Here is an 18,244-nt window from a genome sequence, read left to right on the forward strand (position 1 = left end):
TTCTGAGCACATACCAAGGAGTAGCCACTTGCGGCCCCCCAGGGACCTCAATCCCGACCTGCAGGAGAGGCTGGGGACCACAACAGTTATTCACGATTTACGAAGTGGATTCCAGTCTGAAAGAAAAGAGGGTTTTGGGAAGACAAGGAGACTCAAGGCGAAATGTTCCGATCAAGAGTCCGTTTATTTGGGGAGGGGGACAGCCTTTTATAGTCAGGCCAAACAAAGAGAAAGGGGCAAGGCATTCTTGGAATAATTGTAACTTTCCACAGGCACATCATGTTTTTTCAAAATTAACAAGGCTGTACATCATGAAGCTGGCATTCATCAATCATGAGGCCCATACCGTCTTAGAGCAACAAAGTATAAGATCTAATCTCTGCCCAGGCCCACCAGCCTCTATCTTTTTTTTGTTTGTTTGTTTGTTTGTTTTGGTTTTTTTTGGTTTTTGGGTCACACCCAGTAACGCTCAGGGGTTACTCCTGGCTATGTGCTCAGAAGTTGCTCCTGGCTTGGGGGACCATATGGGACACCGGGGGATCGAACCGCGGTCCGTCCAAGGCTAGCGCAGGCAAGGCAGGCACCTTACCTTTAGCGCCACCGCCCGGCCCCATCAGCCTCTATCTTTATGGGAACATCTTGGTGCCTGTGGCTGACTCCCCTAGCTTTGAGGAATGCAATGACTCCCCTTTTCTTTAGGTCCAAGGGCAAAGGCCACATTTTGCTAGCTGCTCAGGCTGGCAGCCTGCTAATTGTCACGTAGGCACTTTTGCTCAGACTCTCAGAGACTCCATTTTGATTTTAGTATAAAGGGCTTTTAGTTATGCCAAACAGTCTCCAATAGCCACTGAGTGTTACTGGGTGTGACCCAAAATCCAAAAACAAAACAAAAAAAACCCTTTCCTTTCTTATTTACTTTTTACTTGATATTTGAAATGCTTTAATATTTATTTAGATACTGATTTACAAGGTGAGTTTCAGGTATATAATTTTTCAACACATTTCCTATCACTAATGTCAACTTCCTTTCACCAATATATTTATTTTTTCTCCTACCTCCATCTTACCTCCTTACAGATATATATATATATATATATATATATATATATATATATATATATATATGCATGCCAGGAATTGAAACTGGATAGGCTGTGTGCAAGGCAAATGCCCTACCCACTATGCTTTCACTCTGCCTCTGACAGATTTTTTTTTATTTTTGGGCCAGACCCAGTTGCATTCAGGGGAATATAGTGGTGCTCAGGGGTTCCTCCTGGCTATGCACTCAGAAATCATACCTGGCAGGCTTGAGGGACCATATAGAGTGCTGGGAATCAAACTCAGGTCTGTTCTGGGTTGGCAGCATACAAGGCAAATGCCCTACTGCTGTGCTATCATTCTGGCCCTGACAGGTGTATTCCTGGCTCTGCACTCTTGTACTCATGGAATGCCAGGGAAGAAATGCAGGTAGTTATGAGCAAGTCAAATGCCCTGTACACTGTACTACTTGATTTTTTTAAAGAACTGTTCAGTCCTGAGTGCAGAGCCAGTGTAACCCAAGCATCACTGGCTGTGGCCCAAAAACAAAACAAAAAGAATTGTCAGTCTCTGAACTTTACTTTCTCTTTACATTTTTTCTGAAGGGCTGGAGAGATAGTACAGTAGGCAAGGTACTTATCTTATATGCTTCTGATCCAGTTTGATCTCCAGAATCATATACGAACCCCTGAGCCCTCTCAGAGGAGTGGTTCCCTGAGTGCAGAGCCACAGGTGTAACCCAGAAACAAAAGTGTGTGTGTGTGTGTATGGTTTGTATCAAAAGCAGGTAATGCATTTGCCTTGTATGCTACAGACTTGGTTCAATCCATGTCACCTGATGTAGTTCCCTTGGGCCTGCTAGGAATAATCCCTGTGCAGAGATCCAGGAGTAAATCCTGAAAAGTCCTGAGTATCATCTGAAAGCTAAAAAAATTTGTGGGATGGGGCCGGAGAGATAGCATGGAGGTAAGGCGTTTGCCTTTCATGCAGAAGGTCATCGGTTCGAATCTCGGCGTCCCATATGGTCCCCCGTGCCTGCCAGGAGCAATTTCTGAGCATGGAGCCAGGAATAGCCCCTGAGCACTGCCGGGTGTGACCCCCAAAAAAAATTTGTGGGACCTCCAAGCAGTGCTGAGGGAATCCCCTAGACATTCCTAGCTGTACTTGTCTAGTTTGGGCCTTATTTGGCCAAACTCAGGGCTTGATATATTCAAGGCATGCACTCCAGCCCTTTGAACTATCTTCATGGCTACATTTATTTTATAGGTTCTATAGTAGTGTTACTTGGGAATTGCATCTCTGGTAATGGTGTGTGTGATGTAGTTGCATAATTGGTTGTAGTGTAGTAGAGGTTTTTATATTTTGTGGCATTGGGGATCTATTTAATTTGAGGGGTGGGGTTGGGCCACACCGAGCCAATGCTCAGGGTTTACTTCTGAATCTGTGCTCAGAAATCACACTTGGCAGGCTTGGGGGACCATATGGGATGCCGGGAATCAAACCACCATCCTGTGTCGGCTGAATGCAAGGCAAACACTCTACCACTGCGCTATCTCTCCATCCCCAGCACTGGAATCATGCTTGACAATATGAGATAGTGTCTAGAATAATCATTATCTCATACACGTACAAGTGTTCTGAAAGTCTCTAGTCCCCTTATTGTATCTGTTTTTATTGGGGGGGCTTCTGGACCACACGTGATGGTGCTCAGAGTCTTTTCTTCTGGCTCTGCTCAGGAGTAACCCCTGGCAGTGCTCATGGAACCGTATGCAGTACTGTGAATCCAATTTGGGGTTGGCTTCATGCAAGGAATATACTATCTCTCTAGCCTTTAATATATAATTTCTATATACATACTTTTTTGATGACTTTTAGTTGAAAGGTATGTAACAAGTAGAGTGAAAATTCTGAGTTTCAAAAATTCTTAAGTTCTTCATTTCTCTCCTACTTCATATCTATTTCTCTTTATTAACTTCTGTTGTTTATTTTGTGGGTCGCAGCAAGTGGTGCTCAGTGGTTCCCAGTAGTGCTGCAGTACTAACAAATTAAATTCAGGCCTCCCACATGCAAAACATTAACCATTTCTTTATACTGTATGGATTCCTCAATGCTACCATCATGTGGACTACTTACCTTTGACATATTGATACTTTACCTCTGCAGCTAAAATGTGGAGCTTGTGGTGCCATTGGGCACATGAGGACAAACAAATTCTGCCCCCTCTATTATCAAACAAATGCTCCACCATCCAACCCTGTTGCCATGACAGAGGAGCAGGAGGAGGAGTTGGAAAAAACAGTCATTCATAATGATAATGAAGAACTTATCAAGGTTGAAGGGACCAAGATTGTGTTGGGAAAACAGCTCATTGAGAGGTAAGTAGAAGCAGGCAGAAAATGACATGGGTGATAACTGTCCAACAGGTTTGTTGATGTTGATGTGTGGTAGAGGTGAATGTGATGTGTTTATTCTCTGACATAGAACTTGAGAGGTTAACATTAATGAATTTCCCTCAGCAATTGTTGCCAGAAATTAACATTTTGTAAAAACTGTTCAGCAGCTCCTTGCTGCTTTCTGACTTCTTTTTTTCTTATTTTATTGATTTTTGAGATAGACCCATTTGTGCTCAGAACTTACTCCTGTCTTTGTTCTCTGGGGCTAACTCCTGGCATCACATTAGAGACTCTATAGGGTGTCAGGGATTAAACCCAGGTCAGCCTCATGCAAGGCATACACTTTACTTGCTATACTGTCACTCCAGCTCCCTCTCCCCCCTTTTTGGAATTTGGGTCACAACCAGCAGTGCACAACCAGGGGTTGCTCCTGGCTCTGCATTCATAAATTACTCCTGGCAGTGCTCTGGAGACCATATGGGGTGCCTGGTATTAAATATGGGAGTTGTTCACTCAAGGCAAGTACTATATCCACTGTGCTATCTCTGTGGACCCAGCTCCATTCATCTGACATCAAACTCTGACTTCTACATCTACTCAGTTATTTACAAAATAATAAAATAGATTACATTAAAGACAAAATAGAACACAGCAAAAAGAGCACATTAGAAAAATAATATGCATCTTGAATCTCCTACAGTGGAAAAGGAGAAGGTGGATGGACCTTTTTGTTGAGAAAAATCCAAGATTAGTTCATTTCAAGCCAGTTTTTAATTTTTATATTTCACCACATAATCATCTCCATATTTAAAAATATTTTTTTTGTTTTGGCGCCACACCCATTTGTGCTTACTCCTAGTTTTGTGCCAAGGGGTCAATCCTGGTGGGGCTTGGGGGGGTTTTATGTTGTGCTGGAAATCAAACCTGGTTTATCAGCATGCAAGACAAGTACCCTACTCTATGTGATAACACTCTGGCCCCATCTTCTCCACATTTTAGAAGTATATGTAGGGTCACATTTTTAAAGTATAGGAATATTCTGTGCATCCTAATAGCTTATTAAAGATAGTTTAGTAATAAGTGATTTTTTCTTAGTTTTGGGTCATGTCCATCAGTGCTCAGTACTATATCTCTGGCCCCAATGATATTTTTGTTTTTGTTTTGGATGGGGCACACCTTGTGATGCTTGGTGCTTACTTCTTACTCTGAACGCCTGGTATAACCCCTGGGAGGATTGGGGGACCATCTTAGATGCTGGGATCCAACCTTGGTTGGCTACATTTTTTAATTAATTTTTTAATTTAAACACCTTGATTACAAATATGATTATAGTTGGGTTTTAGTCACGTAAAGAACACCCCAATTACCTGTGCAACATTCCCATCACCAGTGTCCCAAATCTTTCTCCTCCCCACCCCACCCCCACCTATACTCTAGAATGGCTTTCTACTGCCCTCATTCATTCACATTGTTATGATAGTTGTGCCAACACCACTTGAAGAGGCTTTCCTTGCTCCATATAGGGTTGGCTATATTTAAGGCAAGCACCTTACCTACTTCTATATCTCTCCAGCCCTCCTAATAATGATTTTTAAGTAACGCTGATGCAAATTTGTTTCATATAGGGACTAGAAAGATAGTACCAGAGAGATAATACAAAACACTTGTCTTGCACCTTTGCATATCATTGGTCCCCTAATACCACAAGGAATATAATCCTTGAATGCAGAGCCAGGAGTAATTCCAAATCTTTGTTGGGTGTGACCCAAAACCAAAATTTTAAAATTTTCATATAATGGTCACAACCTACCTTTCTAGCAAAAATTTTGGCATAAAATTTGACAATTATGCAGTACAATACAGTTTCTACTTTTTTCATGTTTTTATTTTTTCAGTTTTGGAGACGACTTCAGGATGGGTGGTGTTCTAACAGCCATGCATTACCAAACATCAAGTTAAGAGCCTCTCATGCAAGGCACATATTCTTGAGCCACATCCCTTGCTCCCTTTCATTGTAAATAAGTTAACTTTCCTAGACCATTAACTGTAAGATATAATGTTGAAATTTCTGTAGCCTGTTTCTCATAAGTTCCAAATGTGAAACTCAGGTGAAATTGTGGCTTGTCTAGTTCTTTATTTGTTTTTTGTTTGTTTGTTTGTTTTTGGGCCACACCTGGCAGTGCTCAGGGGTTACTCCTGTCTCTAGGCTCAGAAATTGCCCCTGGCAGGCACAGGGGACCATATGGGATGCCGGGATGAAAGGCATGCAGAAGATACCTCCATGCTATCTCTCCGGCCCCAACCCTTTAGGTTTTTTTTATTGTCCAGTTCTTTATTAATTTGGCAATTCTATGACAATTTAATAAAATGGCTTTTTTAGAGATTATGAGGAAGGGGAGAGAGAGGATTTTATTCAACAGAGAAAATGGCCTTTTCTAGAAGTGTAGAGAGCTGAGTATGTATCTCAGATGTAGACGTAGACTAACCCTCTGAATGGGGATGTGTGCTGCTTGCCTTTGGCTGCTTTTTTTTCCTTCTCAGACTCATGCTTTAGATTTGTCATTGCAGTTGCCTTCCGCCCTTGGTAACTAGAAACAAATTGCATTCTATGTCTGTTAATTGATTCCAGTGCAGATGAGGTTCGTAGAAAATCTCTGGTTCTCAAGTTCCCTAAACAACAGCTTCCTCCCAAGAAGAAACGACGAGTTGGAACCACTGTCCACTGTGACTATTTGAATGTGAGTATCTATCTGCATTGCTTTTTTCTAACCAGATTGTATTGCCAATGAGTCCTCCAGATCCCCCCAATCCTCTAAGTTTTTTAAACTTTTTCCACTAAAAACCCCTTTCGTTAAACAAATTATTTTAGAACTAATTAAGATCTTTATGGCCACTCCCATCTTGCAGTTAATACAACACTATATAAGATTATGACTCACAGTTTAAGATGTGGTTTCTGCCAGGAATAGCACACAACTAAGTATGCCCAGATAAAAAAGAAAATAAAAACCTAGACCTTAACTATGATTCCAGTATAGCATTAAAGGCTCCATTTGATCTTACTCTGAAAATTGTGTGTTGTTTATTAGAAAATTTTCTGTTCACAAAGTATTATAAAATTTCTTTACAATGGGGATATTCAGCAGTGCTCAGGGGCCACTCAAGGTAGAGTTTGGGGGACTTTGCTATATAACAGGGAAAAAATCTAGGACATCCACATGCAAAGCATGTATTTTATCAGCCACCTGGGCTTTAAAAAGTGCTTTTTCTAGGGGCCGGAGAGATAGCACAGTGGTGGGGCATTTGCCTTGCACGTGGCTGAACCAGGACCAATGTGGTTCGAATCCTGGCATCCTATATGGTACCCTGAGCCTGCCAGGAGTGATTTCTGAGCACAGAGCCAGGAGTAACTCCTGCGTGCTTGCCAGGTGTGACCCAAAAACCAAAAAAAAGTTCTTTTTCTAATTGATTGATTGAGATGCTGAGGATTAGACCCAGAGCTGCACAACACACATGGTTGCATTCTGTTGCTGAGTTATAGTCACAGCCCAGTACTTTTTTTAATTTTAAGAAGCATTCAGATTTTTTATTTCTACTTAGAGACCTCATAAATCCATCCACCGGCGTCGGACAGACCCCATGGTGACACTGTCGTCCATTTTGGAATCTATCATCAATGACATGAGAGATCTTCCAAATGTGAGTTCATTTGCAGTCATGTCTTAAATACATTAAATAGTAATTTATTTTGGGATTTCAGATTGTAGGTAATAAAGTCTTGAATACCCAGATCTCCTCATTTGGGATTTTTTTTAATAGCATAGTAGAGGAAACAGACCTGTTCCATCTAGAAAGGATTATTTTGGGTTAATTGTTAGGTATTTATGAAAAATGTATGAGAGAATCTTCAAAATTTGATTCTGGCATGAATAGTGCTTCCTTTTGTTTGCACAGACATACCCTTTTCATACACCAGTCAATGCAAAGGTTGTAAAGGACTACTATAAAATCATCACCAGGCCAATGGATTTACAAACACTTCGAGAAAATGTGCGGAAACGCCTCTATCCATCTCGGGAAGAGTTTAGAGAGCATTTGGAACTAATTGTGAAAAATAGTGCAACCTACAATGGTAAGAACCATCTGATCTGTTCCTTGAATGCAAAGGATATGTTGCAGAGCCTTACATATCCTGTAATAGTCCCAAATTCAGACTAGAGTACATTGAAAGAACGTGTAATGTGTAATGTATTACTGTTTGCCTGCAAGATGACACACTATGAAAATGTGTTAGTATACATTTTAGTCATTGAGTATTTGGTTCTTTTTATTACTGCTTACTTTTTATGTATCCTCTGTAGAATTTGTATTCAGTTTGTTGAAATGAGACAATTGCATGGGACATAATAGAATAAAGGTACCTAGGTAAATGGAAAAACGTTTATTATGGATAGGACCTGTGCAAAATAGATTCTTGTGATCATGTTTTTTGTGTGTGACATCTTTTTTTGTCTACAATCTCATAGGGATTGTTATATATATGCTTTGCTCAAAATATGGAAATATAATGAGGAAAAGCTTTTTCATGAAAAAGATGAAGTTTTCTGTTTTCCAGCTGTATCCTTGAGTACATTAATTTTTTAAGTGTAGAAATTAAGTGTACAGATAGAAAAAAATCATGATTTCTGCATACTAATTGAACTATATTCAACAAGTTATTTAACCTCACATAATCTCAGGTTCTCATCTGTAAATTTTGGTTAACAGTAGTACTTAGATTTTAAGAACTTTTTTATTGGTTTTTGGTTTTTGGGCTGCACCCAGTGACGCTCAGGGGTTACTTCTGGCTATGCGCTCAGAAATTGCTCCTGGCTTGGGTTACCATATGGGATGCCGGGAGGTTGATCCGCGGTCCATCCTATGTTAGCTCGTGCAAGGCAGATGCCCTCTCGCTTGTGCCATCACTGCGACCCCAGATTTTAAGAACTTTTACAAGTTGTGGTCCAGATCTTAATTCTAGTGAATAATTCCTGTTTCTGCTTCAGATTCCTGCCACATTGAACATTATATTTCACTCAGTGTCATATGCCATTCTTTCATGCCTTTCTAATCTTGCTGTCTGTCTAAGATGCCCTTTCTTCCCTTTCAGAGATAAAGTATCATTCATATTTCCAAACCAAATTATTACGGCTCTTTATGAAGACTTACTCAAGGTCCCAAACAACAGATTTTTTTTATCCACTGTGCACTCCCAGCACAATGAATTTTTTGTCATGTATCATCATATTTTTTATTCTACCACTACTTCCTTACCTAGTGACACTACATCTTATGGTTTCAATTTGCTGAGCCAGGGCCTAGAAAAGTGCCAAACATATATAAGGAAAGAATAAATTTGTTAGGCCCAAATGTCATACACATTGCAAAAATGAACACTTTAAGTATGAATACATTATTTTTGTTTTTGGGCCACACCCCATGACACTCGGGCTACTCCTGGCTGTGCACTCAGAAATCGCTCCTGGCTTGGGGGGACCATATGGGATGCTGAGATTGAACCAAGGTCTGTCCTGGTTCAGCCACATGCAAAGCAAATGCCCTACCACTGTGCTATCACTCTGGCCCCAGTATTAATACTTTTTAATGGAGTAATGTACATAGGAAAATAACAATAGTTAAAAATTATTCATATTTTATGTCTGCTATGTGTTAGATATTGGAAAATATTGATGAAATTGCTAGGTTTTATTGGGGGAGGTGGGGAGAATCACATTTGCCTGACAATGCTTAGGAGTTACTCTTGGCTTTGCACTGAGAATTACTTCTGCTGGTACTTGAGGGACCATGTATAATGCTGGAAATTGAACTTAGATTGGCTGTATTGTTTTGTTTTCGGAGGGGGGGGGCGGTCACTCCCGATAGCGTTCAGGGGTTACTCCTGATTTTTCGCTTAGAAGTCGCTCCTGGCAGGCTCAGGGACTATATGAGATGCTGGGAATCGAACTGGGGTCCATCTGGGCTTGGCACGTTCAAGGTAAACACTCTACCACTGTGCTATTGCTTCAGCCCCATAGATTGACTGTATTTAAGGCAAGCACCTTACCCTCTGTACTATTTCCAGTTTTGTGCTATATCTGTTTAGCCTTATAGGAAGCAAGGTTTTTTTGGGGGGTGGGAGTTTGGGTCACACCTGGCAGCGCTCAGGGGTTACTCCTGGCTCTACACTCAGAAATCACTAGTGGCAGGCTCTAGGGACCATTATGGGATGCCGGGATTCAAAACACCATCCTTCTGCATGCAAGGCAAAAGCCCTACCTCCATGCTACCTCTCTAGCCCCAGGAAACAAGTTTCTTGCATAACTTGGGTTTCCAGGTAAATGTGTAACAGTCTGGATATGTATTGCTAGCTTTTGCTTCCAGTATTTAATGGTTTCATCTTGTTGTTTCTCTATGATCTAGGCCCAAAACATTCACTGACCCAGATCTCTCAATCCATGCTGGATCTCTGTGATGAAAAACTCAAAGAGGTATGGCATTTAAAACCATATAAAGTCAATGGAATTTGATATATCAAGTAGAGTTGAGGCAGTAGGAATGTAATAGAACGAGGAGTAGAGTTGGGAGCAGCAGGTTTGTTAGTATCTGAAAGGGACTATATAAATCACATAGCCCATCCCTTCCTTTTGTTACTGATCAAACTAAGGCCATTAGAAGAAATTAAGCCTGGACATCATGACTATTTCATAGGGCTGGGATTAAAATCTAGAACTCACATTACTCTTTAGAAATGCATAAAGGAAGTGAAATCACAGGAAGTCAGCTGGAGCTAAAGAGATTGTGTATTGGCTGGGAGGAATTTTAATTTATTTTTGGGTCTCCAGTGGTGCTAGGAGCCATCAGAGTTACACACCTAGCAGCGCTTGAAGCGCAAGTTTCTGAATATTGAACCTGGAACCTTGTGCATGCTAGACATGTGCTCTGGTTCTCTGAGATATCTCCTCAGTCCTGGAATTTGAATTAATTTATTTTTTCTTGTTTTTGGACTACCTCCATTGTTTGCTTGAGGTTTTCTGGTTCAGTGCTCTGGAGTCACTCTCGTAGTCATCAGTGGACGGTGTGGTGTCAGGGAACAAAACAGAGCCTCTTCTATGCATAGTATGTTTTCATTGTTAAGGTATCAGAATGGTTCCTGTATTTTAATTACTGAAAGATAATCTATATTCCATTTATCTCTTTGACAAAAATAATTGGTGCCTTGCAAACTTACAAAACAAATGTGATGATATTAATGTTGGTATAGATATTTCTGATTTGGGGGCACACCCAGAGGTGCTCAGGGTTTGCTGCTGGTTCTGCTCACAGGGGACCATATGAGGTGACAAGAATCAAACCCAGGTCATCTGTGTACAAGCCAAAATTACTACCTGCTGTACTTTCTTCTGCCCCAATGTAGACATTCCTAACAGGGTATAACTGAATAACTAATCTCAACTTGATCCTTAGAGAAATACAGAGTTAATTATATAAGATAGTACAACATACCCATCAGAAAGGTTAGAATTAAAAGTCTGGAGGCCAGGGTGGGTAGGGTATTTTCCTTGCATGCGGCCAAACCGGAACTTACTCGGGTTCAATCCCCATTCCCAAGCCTGCCAGGAATTATTTCTGAGTTCAGAGCCAGGAATAACACCTGAGAGCTGCTGGGTATAGCCCAAAAACCAAAACCAAAATAAAAGTCTTTATCTGGGACCTAAGTGATAGTATAGCAGAAAGTGCATTTGCCTTGCATGTTGCTGGCCTGTGTTTAATCTTCTGACACCCAATATGGTCACCTGAGCAAAACCAGGAGATTCCTGAGCACTCCTGGGTATGACACAAAAAATGGTAAAAGTTTTTATTTGGATATTTTACCAGAAACAAGTTGACAGGTCAGTTATATTTTATGGAGCAGGGATAATAAATAGTTGAACCTTGAATTATCTTTAACTTTTCTGTGGTAATAATTTCTCAGGGAAACCTCTGCTTTTTTATTATTTTGAAAGGGAGTGACAGTAGTTAAACTCAGGTCCTAATAAGGTTGAAACATTCACTCTACCACTAAACTATATACCTGATCCCACTTCTCTTTTATTTCAGAAAGAAGATAAACTGGCTCGTTTAGAGAAGGCTATCAACCCCTTGTTGGATGATGATGACCAAGTGGCATTTTCTTTCATTCTAGACAACATTGTCACCCAGAAAATGATGGCGGTTCCAGATGTAAGTTGTCTTTGTGCTAAATAAATATGGTGAAGTTAGTACCAGAGAAATAAATGGACCACAGTGTGTGTGTAGTTGTGTGTGTTTGTGAAGTAGTGTTTGCTGTCATTTCAGACAGGTTATATAATTTGGGGGGGGGATGTTGTGTCGAACGGCAATGCTCAGGGATTACTCCTGGCTTTGTTTTCAGGAATTAATATTTATAGTGCTCAGAGATCATATGGGATGCCAAGAATGAAACCCAGGTCAGCCACTTGCAAGACAAACACCCTACCCACTGTATTCTCTCTGGCCATTGGTTATGATTTAATAGGCTGTGATTTAATTAACATTGAAAATAAAGATCAGAAAGTAAAAAAGAGAGAAGAAAAGTGTGCCATAGGCAGGCAAAGGCTTGGTAGAGGCAGTGATAGGAGGGAAACTTGGGAAATTGGTGATGGGAAATGACTATTGGTGAAAGGATGGGTGTTGAGCATTATGTGACTGAAACTCAACTATAAACAACTTTTTAACTTTATCTTATTGTTTTTTTTTCTTTTTGGGCTACACCCTGTGATGCTCAGTGGTTACTCTTGGCTATGTGCTCAGAAATCGCTCCTGGCTTGGGGGACCACATGGGACGTCAGGGGATTGAACTGCGGTCTGTTCTAGGTTAGCGCGTGCAAGGCAAACACCCTACTTCTTGCGCCACTGCTCTGGCCCCAACTTTATCTTGCATAAAGAAGGACAGTGGTTCGAATCCTGTCATCCCATATGGTCCCCTGAGCCTGCCAGGAGCAATTTCTGAGCATAGAGCGAGAAGTAACCCCTGAGCGCTGCTGGGTGTGACCCAAAAATCAAAATAAAATAAAATAAAATAAATTTTAAACTAGGATTAGGTTAACCAGGCTCTGTAGCGCAATGGATAGCACATTGGACTTCTAAACTAGGATTAGGTTAGGTCAGAGAAGGGACCACTATGACAATGATAGTCGGAAATGATCACTCTGGACAAGAATTGGGTGGTGGAAGGGGGAAAAGTGATATGCATGATTCCCCTTCAGTAATTGAAAACCACAATGCCCAAAAGGAAAAATGATAGGGAAAGAGAGCTTGAGAAGAAAAATGTCTGCCATAGAGGCATGTGGAGTGTGGGAGGGAAACTGGGGTAATTGGTCGTAGGAAATGTGTACTTTTTAATGGATGCGTGTTGGAACATTATATGACTGAAACTCAATTATGAACAAGTTTGTAACTATTTTGAGGTGATTAAATTAAAATTGATTAGCTTAAAGATATTTAACCAAAAATAGTAAAAAAAAAATAGGGCCAGGCACTGGCGTGATGACACAGTGGTAGGGCATTTGCCTTGCACTTGGCTGACCCAGGACAGACCTGGATTTGATCCTCAGCATCCCATATGGTACCCTGAACCTGCCAGGAGCTATTTATGAGCACAGAGCTAGGAGTAACCACTGAGCACTGCCAGGTGTGGCCCAAAAACCAAATAAATAAATAAATGTTATTTAATGAAAAAACAGAGCCAGGAAACTAGATATAGAGACATTCTTTCTTACTATTAGTGGACATTTAGTATTGAAATAATCTTGAATAGACCTAGAAAGACATGAAGATTCCATTGAATGGGATATTTTGGATACAAAGAACCTTCTTGACTAAAAGTTTGATAATTATTCAGTGTTTGGTATCTAGTTTCAATTGAATTTTATGACAGGTCTCTGATTGGTTATGTATGTCATTTTTTTTGAAGGCTTGATATCCAGGATATATAAAATACTCACAAAATGAACAAATTTTTTTTCAAAAACCCTATCAAAGAGGGGAAGAGAAAATAAACAGACATTTCTTAGAGAACACAAGGGGAAAAATGTGAATTATTTTCCCATTTTTGAACAGGATGTTTTTTGTTGTTGAATTTTAATTCTTTGTGTATTTTATCTACAAGATCCTTACAAATATAATATTTGCAAATGTTTTCTCTCATTTTTTTACTCTGCTAAAAGTCCTTTGCTGCACAAAAATTTAAATATGGTAATCCCATTTATTTAAATTTTCTGTTGTGACCTGTGGTTTGTAATATACTTATGAAATCATTGCCAAAGTATTATATCATAAAATTTTCCTCATTTAAAATTTTTAATTTATTTTAAAGAGCATGTATCACATAGTTGATCATAACACATTTGTTTCCAAATAAGTGAGAGCAAATGTATTAAAAAATTAATAAAAAGAAAAGAAGGAAAAAGAGAAGAAAGAAATACATTTAATTTTCTTATAAGAATTTAAGACTTTTAGAAAATGTTTTGGTGGGCCCGGAGAGATAGCACAGCGGTGTTTGCCTTGCAAGCAGCCGATCCAGGACCTAAGGTGGTTGGTTCGAATCCCGGTGTCCCATAGGGTCCCCCGTGCCTGCCAGGAGCTATTTCTAAGCAGACAGCCAGGAGAAACCCCTGAGTACCGCCGGGTGTGGCCCAAAAAACCAAAAAAAAAAAAAACCAAAAAAAAAAAGAAAAGAAAATGTTTTGGTTTAGAGCTACATCCAGCTGTGTTTAGGCTTATTTCTGGTCTTGTCCTCAGCACTCTTGGCAGTGCTCAGGTATCATAAGGTGTGCCAGAGTTAGAACCCAGGTCAGCCATATGCAAGGCAAGATTCTTTTTTTTTTTTTTTTTTTTTTTTTTGGTTTTTGGGTCACATCTGGCAGTGCTCAGAGGTTACTCCTGGCTCTATGCTCATAAATTGCTCCTGGCAGGCTTGGGGGACCATATGGAATACTGGGATTCGAACCACCGTCCTTCTGCATGCAAGGCAAACGGCCTATCTCTATGCTATCTCTCCAACCCCACAATCAAGGCAAGATTCTTACCCTCTTTTTTTTCTGATTAAAAACACATTTTTTCGGGGCCGGGCGGTGGCGCTGGAGGTAAGGTGCCTGCCTTACCTGCGCTAGCCTAGGAGACGGACCGCGGTTCGATCCCCCGGCGCCCCATATGGTCCCCCAAGCCAGGAGCGACTTCTGAGCGCATATAGCCAGGAGTAACCCCTGAGCGTCACCGGGTGTGGCCCAAAAACCAAAAAAAAAAAAAAAAAAAACACATTTTTTCCATAATGGCTTACATATCTTTCACAGTAGTATTTTAGGTACATATTAACATTGAGTCAGGGGAATACCCATCACCAACTATGTCCTCTTCCCATTCCAGTTCCCTTTCTACAACCCATATACCTCACCATCACCCCCCGGGCTGCTAGAGTAGGTGGACCCCTCTTTGTCTGGCTTACTATTAGTGATCACATATCTGTTTGGTCCTGGAGCCCTCGTTTCCCCTTCTATTTAAGAGGCAGAGCTAGAAAAATCGAGGTATGTGGTTTTGTTTGAAGGCAAGAAAAGCAATAGAATGGGGTACAAAATAAGAGGGAAAAAAAAGAAGTCAAAAGTCAAATATGCTGAAAATGGGCTGAGTCCCTCTAGAGGCTTCCAACCTTAGTTTGAGAGAGGATGTGAGAAAGGTAATTGATACTTACCTGGCAGGGGAGATACCATGTTCACGAAGGTGGTTTCCCCAGGGCGAGGCTCACCCATTGCACTCCGGATGTGCTGACCCCTGCGATTTCTCCAAATGTGGGAAACTCGACTGCATAATTTGTGGTAGTGGGGGACTGCGTTCGCAGTCTCCCCTGAAGAAAAAAAAAAGGTAATTGAAATACCACAACAATACAGAAAAAAATATCGAATTAAATAACCAGTGAGCACTATAGCAATAAAGACAGGCACCACACAATAGTCTCGGTTCTGAAATCAAATCATGCTCCAGTGCAAAAAGAGCAAGACAAGACAATATAAAATAAAATAATATTGGAGACATCAACCATAATCTCCACACCAAAATAAAGACGTCAAAAAAATCGGTCAATCGATAAATAAACATGTGGAAAATGATTGTTTTGTGCTTTTTTTTCTCCTTTTCTTTATCCCCCTGCATAGGCACAGTAACTATTGGAGACATTGTAGTGGGAAATGAATGTCATTTTTAGTAATAATACTTAGGTTCTTTGGAAATTTTTGTTTGTTTTGGGGCTGCACTGACTATTCTCAGGGATCACTCTTGATGGTCCTTGGGGGATTATACATGCGTGGGTCCAGGGATTGAATTTGGGTTGACCATGTGTAATGTAGGTACCTTCCTCACTGAACTATTTTATATCTCTTGCTCCATTGCTATGATACTTAAGAAAGGCAGTCAGGAATAAGAATTTTTTTGTGTGTAGATAGGTTTCTTATCATATCATGGCATAAAAAATCGTAACAGAGTCTGTGAACTCCTTAAATTAAGTTTTGTTTCCTTGGGCTTTTTTCAGAATTTTAGAAATAATTTTAACCCAATAAAGACTGAGAATCTCTGGTATAAACAATGTCTTTCATTTAATTTCTCCTACTTTTCTTTTTACTAGTCATGGCCATTTCATCACCCAGTTAATAAGAAATTTGTTCCAGATTATTACAAAGTGATTGTCAGTCCAATGGATTTAGAGACTATACGTAAGGTAAGTGGTTTGATCTGAAATATTTTTTTTTTAGTTTTTGGGTTATACCCGGCAGTGCCTCCGCATTCAGAAATTACTCCTGGCAAGCTCGGTAGGATATATGGGATGCCGAGGATTGAACCATGGTCAGCCCAATGCAAGGCAAACACCGTACCTGGTGTGCTATGAATTTTTAGAATAAAATAACTTAGTATTTATATTGAACCACTGATTCTTTTGATCACAGAATATCTCCAAGCACAAATATCAGAGTCGTGAGAGCTTCCTAGATGATGTCAATCTAATTTTGGCTAATAGTGTTAAGTATAATGGTGAGTATTTCTCTGTTTTTTCTCTTCAATCTGTTCATAAAAATAAATAAATTTTAGCAATTTAGCAGTATTAAATTTTTAGTGGATAGAAAAACATCCTTGGATAGTGATAATCAGCAGAATCATTCAGGTGGTTTATTTTGCCCTTTGGGGGGATTGGGCCACACTCAGTGGTGCTCAGAGATTACTCCTGGCTCTGTGCTCAGAAATTACTCCTATCAGGTTTAGGGGACCATATAGGATGCTGAGGATTGAACTCAGGTCAACTGCAGCCCTACTCGCTGTGCTATTACCCCAGCCCATATTTTGCTTTTTTACGCAGGCACATTGTATATATGTTGTGTAATGTTTGAAAATAAGTTTATGATAAAAACTCAGTGTACGGGGCCGGGAAGGTGGCGCTAGAGGTAAGGTAAGCCTTGCAAGCGCTAGCGTAGGACGGACCGAGGTTCGATCCCCCGGCATCCCATATGGTCCCCCCAAGCCAGGGGCAATTTCTGAGCTCATAGCCAGGAGTAACCCCTGAGTGTCAAACAGGTGTGACCCAAAAATAAAAAAAAAAACTCAGTGTACCTTTTGCTTTTGCTTTTTTTTGAGCCACATCTGACAGTCGGTGCATTTAGTGTTCACTATTGGTGGGCTCAGAAAACCATATGTGGTGATAGAAATTGAACCTGGGTTGGCCACATACAGTGCTTTACCACTGTACTGCTTTTATTTGTTTTGTTTTAATTTTTTGGGCCACACCCTATGGTGCTTAGAGGTCCTGGCTCTGCACTCAGAAATCACTCCTGGCAGGCTCGGGGGACCATATGGGATGCCGGGGATTGAACTCGTCTCATGTCCATCTTGGGTTGGCTGCATGCAAGGCGAATGCCCTACTGCTGTGCTATTGCTCTGGCCCCCAGTTACCATTTTTAAAATTTATTTGGGATTAGACCAGGTGGTGCTTGGATAGGGCTACTCTCATTGGTGCTTAAGGGATTGATTGATGTCAGGGATCAAACCTAGGCTTCCCACATGCAAAACTTGTGCTTCAGCCCTTTGAGCTATCTCTCTGGTCCTATTTTTCCTTCTTTTTAGACTTTGGGAAACACTGAAATATGAAATAATAAAATTCAAATTAACTTCTTTAGATCCGAAAACTCATTAATTCTCAAAGACCTTAGTAGGGGTCCTCAAACTTTTTAAACAGGGGGCCAGTTCACTGACCCTCAGACCATTGGAGGGTCTGACTATAGTAAAAACAAAACTTATGAATGAATTCTTATGCACACTGCATATATCTTGTTTTGCAATGAAGAAACAAAACAGATACAATATGTGGCCCGCGGGCCATAGTTTGAGGACCACTGCTAGATGGAAGTAGAGGAATGTGTCATGTAGATCAGTAATTGAAATCCAGGTCAGAGTTTTCATAGCATGGAATTTTTGCTAGTATGTAATCAATAGATTGAATACTATATGCTAAATTTCTACATTAGCCACTTCAAATAGGAAGTTCATAGATACTCTTCAAGTAATTCACAATCCAGTTGAGGTACAACAGGCATTATGGTTTTGTTTGTTTGTTTTTGATTTGGGGCCACATCTGACGGTGCTCAAGGGTTACTTTTGGCTCTGTGCTCAGAATCATTCCTGGCAAGGCCAGGAGACCGTATGGGATGCTGGGGATTGAACCTAGGTCCATCCCAGGTTAG

General features: G+C 40.5%; 1 protein-coding gene and 1 non-coding gene across 2 annotated transcripts in view; both read left to right on the forward strand.

The window, feature by feature from the left end:
- The window catches only part of TAF1 (TATA-box binding protein associated factor 1), a 103,296-nt gene that overhangs the window by 64,554 nt on the left and 20,498 nt on the right, over window positions 1-18,244 (forward strand). Inside the window, exons 25-32 of the mRNA XM_049767136.1 lie at window positions 3,202-3,413; window positions 6,061-6,169; window positions 7,032-7,130; window positions 7,386-7,563; window positions 9,891-9,958; window positions 11,568-11,690; window positions 16,141-16,233; window positions 16,460-16,544. Of these exons, the coding sequence (XP_049623093.1) occupies window positions 3,202-3,413; window positions 6,061-6,169; window positions 7,032-7,130; window positions 7,386-7,563; window positions 9,891-9,958; window positions 11,568-11,690; window positions 16,141-16,233; window positions 16,460-16,544 (967 nt within the window). The remainder of the gene's footprint in view (window positions 1-3,201; window positions 3,414-6,060; window positions 6,170-7,031; window positions 7,131-7,385; window positions 7,564-9,890; window positions 9,959-11,567; window positions 11,691-16,140; window positions 16,234-16,459; window positions 16,545-18,244) is intronic.
- LOC125999703 (U1 spliceosomal RNA) lies at window positions 15,206-15,367 on the forward strand. The gene has a single exon (XR_007492183.1). It is a non-coding gene; the product is annotated as a U1 spliceosomal RNA (small nuclear RNA).

This window comes from Suncus etruscus, chromosome X (genome assembly GCF_024139225.1).
Source record: "Suncus etruscus isolate mSunEtr1 chromosome X, mSunEtr1.pri.cur, whole genome shotgun sequence".
Taxonomy (NCBI): domain Eukaryota; kingdom Metazoa; phylum Chordata; class Mammalia; order Eulipotyphla; family Soricidae; genus Suncus; species Suncus etruscus.